The sequence below is a fragment of the Oncorhynchus gorbuscha genome, linkage group LG23, assembly GCF_021184085.1.
Source record: "Oncorhynchus gorbuscha isolate QuinsamMale2020 ecotype Even-year linkage group LG23, OgorEven_v1.0, whole genome shotgun sequence".
Taxonomy (NCBI): Eukaryota; Metazoa; Chordata; class Actinopteri; order Salmoniformes; family Salmonidae; genus Oncorhynchus; species Oncorhynchus gorbuscha.
Genome location: NC_060195.1, coordinates 60,249,264 through 60,253,777, shown reverse-complemented (window position 1 = coordinate 60,253,777; position 4,514 = coordinate 60,249,264). Strand labels below are relative to the sequence as shown.

At 46.9% G+C, this 4,514-nt stretch overlaps 1 protein-coding gene across 1 annotated transcript; it reads right to left on the bottom strand.

The window, feature by feature from the left end:
- Positions 1-224: 224 nt before the first annotated feature.
- On the bottom strand, positions 225-4,293 carry LOC124011231 (kelch-like protein 41b). Its single transcript, XM_046324379.1, has 6 exons — positions 3,032-4,293; positions 2,615-2,772; positions 2,384-2,491; positions 1,191-1,376; positions 872-1,018; positions 225-563 (listed from the first exon to the last, which is right to left on the bottom strand). The coding sequence occupies exons 1-6, from the start codon at positions 4,139-4,141 to the stop codon at positions 452-454; spliced, it is 1,821 nt and encodes a 606-aa protein (XP_046180335.1). The 5' UTR covers positions 4,142-4,293; the 3' UTR covers positions 225-451.
- Between the last annotated feature and the right edge of the window lie 221 nt (positions 4,294-4,514).

Sequence of the window (4,514 nt, the reverse complement as noted above, 5' to 3'; positions counted from 1 at the left end):
TTCCTGATATACCATATCTTCGACCTGAATCTAGTTCTAGTAAAACATGCGTGCTATGCACAGACAAATGTTTAAACTTAACCAGCCATAAAAAATGGCGACAACTGTTTCTCCAAATTCAAAACAACCATAACAGGAGTTTTTGAACAAATGTTTATTTTACAAAAAAGCTAGCTAAATACACGTTGTGGGTTACTCTATAATGAGGGAAACTAATATACTGATGCGGTCTTCACTGAAGCGAAGTAGATGTTTTTATTGTACAGAAAATCACCTGAGATCAGAAAGAGGCAAAAAGAAACCCACAACACAATCAACCAATAAGAGTCCACATTTGAGTTGTCATGTGACACCCCCTCTATTCCTGAAATGGAAAGACTACCCAGAGGAGATGGTGGTAATCCGGGCAGACAGAGGGCATCATGGGGAATCATGACTGGGCAGCGAGGGTCTAGAGTTTGGGCATCTTGGCAGCATTGAGGCGCATGGACACGCAGGAGGAGCCAGCAGCGTAACGCATCTCCCTCAGCATCCCGCTCCATTCCTTCTTGTCCTCCTCGTACCTAACACAGGGAAAAGGAAGATACAGTGATGAAGAACAAACCAAGACGTCGTTGATTGTTTGTACAGTACCACTGACCAAGTAGGGCGCTCTCATTTATTTTTTCATTTAGCTTCAACATGATTTCTCATCATACATTTATATAACAAATTATTATGGAAATGTAAGCCATCTAAAATAATGAACCCACAACTAAACTAACAGGGCGGAACAATGCAAACTTCTGTTAGCTCACTGAGTTAATGCCTAGGCAAGAAGACCTGGGTTTGAAACCCGGTTGATAACATAACATTCAAAGAGGGTACTTACTGCCAAACATCAGTAATCTCTGCGGGGACCACCTCCTTCTTGTCATTCTGGATGAAGGTGAAGCCCCCCACAGCGTACAGGGTCCCCTCATTGCTCAGCAGGTTCACTGAGCTCCTCTCCTGGGGAAAGTCTGTGAACGTCTCCCATCTGTGATAAGGGATAGCGTCAGGGGGACTCTTTCTAATTAAGGCCATCCTGACTCAAGATGACTAATAACGTTCAACATCCAGAACCAGCAAATGGTATTGTTATGGTGAATGATATTAAAAGGTGTAACAAGTTCTTAAACTGATTTATCACCAAAGTAAATGCTACATACTTGTTTGTTCCAAAGTCGTAGACTTCAGATGCAGCAGTGAGGCCTTCCTCGTTGACTCCACCGGCCACCACGATCTTTCCATTGTGAACGACGGCTCCGAACATGGCTCTGGCTGTCTTCATGGCAGCCAGCTCCCTCCACTCTGACTGCTTGTGGTTGTATACAAACATCTTGTTCAGGGCTTTGCTGCGCGGGAGAATGACAGACAGGGTTGTCAGATCTCAGGAAATGCCCTTCTGGCAACAGTATAGAAAGACTGTGATGGGTTTGCAGTTACGGTTTGGATCCTATAAATCAGACAACATGTATTACAATACGGGCTCACATGCAGTGGAGGCTGGTGAGAGGAGGACGGCTCATAGTAACGGCTGGAATGGAGTTAATGGAATAGTATCAAACACATCAAAGACGTGGCTTCCATGTGTTTGATGCCATTCCATTTACTCCATTCCAGCTGTTACTATGAGCCGTCCTCCCCTCAGCAGCCTCCACTGCTCACATGTAACCCAAAGAATACATTATTTTCACTACAGTCACGTATGAATAACTGTTTACTTTACCATGTGTAGTTCCATAATGAAAATAATGACTTCTACACTAGCTCTATGGTCTGACATGCTCAGGTCTTAGTATGATAGACTACAAACAGCTGCAGCTTACACCATATCTTTAACACGACGCACGCACGCATGCACGCGCACACGCACACACACACACACACACACACACACACACACACACACACACACACACACACACACACACACACACACACACACACACACACACACACACACACACACACACACACACACACACACACACACACGATTTTCAATTGTTGTGGGGACCTGAAATTGATTTTCATTCAAAATTATATTTTCCCTAACCTAACCCCTAAACCTAACCCTAACGCCTAACCCTAATTGTAAACCCAAACCCTAAGCTTAAAATAACCTTTATCTTCGTGGAGACATGGGAAATGTCCTTGTGGGGACTTTGGGGGAATTCAGGTCCCCACAAGGATATAAGAACAAGACCACACACACACACACACACACACACACACACACACACACACACACACACACACACACACACACACACACACACACACACACACACACACACACACACACACACACACACACACACACACACACACACACACACACACACACACACACACATACTTGTCATCAGTCTTTCCTCCAATGCAGTACACCAAACCCTTATGGGAGACCACAGAATGGCCGTGGATCTTCAGGGGAAGCTTTTTGGTCTCACTCCACTTCATCTTCCTTTGGGAAAGCCATTACAGAACAGGAGGGTCAAAACACACACTTCAAATGGTAAAGAGCTGAGTAGTCCTATATGTTTCTACTGTACTGTGTGAATGAGACGTTGAATGCTATTCCACTCACTGGACGTCATAGCACATCACAGAGTCCAAACACTCGTTGCTCTGGAGGTCTTTTCCAGCAATAGCGAACAGCAGGTTCTCACACTCTCCCATGTTGAAAAGGGCTCTAGGGGAAGGCATGGGGGGCAGAGCTACCCAGTCAGCTGCAAGAGTGTCCAACTGAAATGAAATACACAGGGTTGAATGAATGAATAATTGATTGATGGAATGACTGCATTAATCTATTACAAATAAGTATTATGAATAAAGAGAGTGTTTTGTGCTATTGGCATCATCATTTATTCTAACATCAAACAAAGACTTTTGTCGATGTAACTTAGTGAGCTAACATAGATTCCGAAAGGCAAATGTTACCAATAGAAGATTTGAAACCATCAAAAGAAGTGACCCAAACTCTAAATGAACAATGATTGGTTACCTGATAGAAGTAGCACTGTAGGGGAGCGTCCTTGTCCTCCTCGTCCACAAACAGTCCTCCGATGAGGTAGAGCTGGTTCTTCTGTGACGCCAGGCTGACGTGGTTCCGGGGGATCTGTTCCGACATGGCCGCCAGGAAACACTCGTTCTCGTTGACGTCGTATGCCACCGCTGCCGTGTCGTTGATCATCAGGATCAGGTCGCGGACGTACATGCCGTGGCGACGGTTATCGTTCAGGAAACCTGGGAAAACCTCCTCTGTCTCGCCACCCTCACCGTCCGCCCCCTTATCCCCAGCTACCTTCGCCTTCTTCTCTGGGAGTTTCCCCTGGAACGCGTCTTTGATAATCTGGACCTTCTTCAGGAGTTCTGGGTCGGCCTTGATGATCTCGTCCGTCTCCACTTTGTCGTGGAAGTATTTCTCGGGCATGAGGCGGAAGCGGATGCACTCAAAGGCGTCGCCCAGTACCTGAACACGTTTGTCTTTGTCGTTGCGGACCCATTTCATGAGGGCTTCGAACACCATCTCCTCCCTCTCCACATTGAGCGAGTCGCCACCGATGACAGCGAACAGCTCATGAGCGGCCAGCTGCAGGAACTCCTCGTCTTTAGAGAGGATATCGAAGCGGTCTGCGATGTAGTCACGGGCGGACACCGCCAACCTGGGCACGTTGAGGACCAGACCCATCCTGAAGATTGCCAGACAGTTGGTCACGGAGAGCTTCTTCTGAAGATAATTAACACACACGGTGAAGACTGAGGGTATCTGGAAACGGTTGGCTACCGCAAATATGTCCTGCACATTTTCGTCAGTGAGGTCGATCTCGGCCGAGTACAGATACATGATTATCATGTCCAAGATTGCGGGATTGACATCGTCCAGGACCACCTCCTTGTTGGCCTTCACCTCCTTGCCATCCTCGGAAAATAATATCTCCCTGAAGTATGGGCTGCAGGCAGCCATGATGAGTTTATGGCAGGGGAAGCTCCGATCGCCCACTTTCAGAGTGCAGTCCACAAACTTGTTCTCGTTCAGCAGCTCCTTGAGGCCATCCTGGAGCAAGGTGCTCTGGAAGAGGCGCAGCTCCTCCTTCATGGCTTTGGGGTCCATGATGTTGGGAAATCAGTGGCTTGCAGAGGGGAAGAAATGGTGGCCACAGGTCCTCTTGGCACCTAGTCCAGGCTAGAAAAGGCTGAGCAGAGAAAATGTTCCCAGCTTGAAGCCCCCACTGCCGACTGCAATTTAATACTTTCCCCGCTAAATATAGCTGCCTGCCTGCCTCAGTCGGTAGGAATCTCAGCTCTTCCAAATCTGAATGCGGAGACCGACTCATACAGCTGTCACAGACTGAAAGAAGCAACTGGGGTGTTCCGGGCTATAGTCCACTACCATGATTCAGCCTCAACACTGTCATTGGTTTAGTAGTGGCTAAAGAGGGATAATGCTGTCAAAGCTACTGGTTATTAACCCAATATTGGTTGTT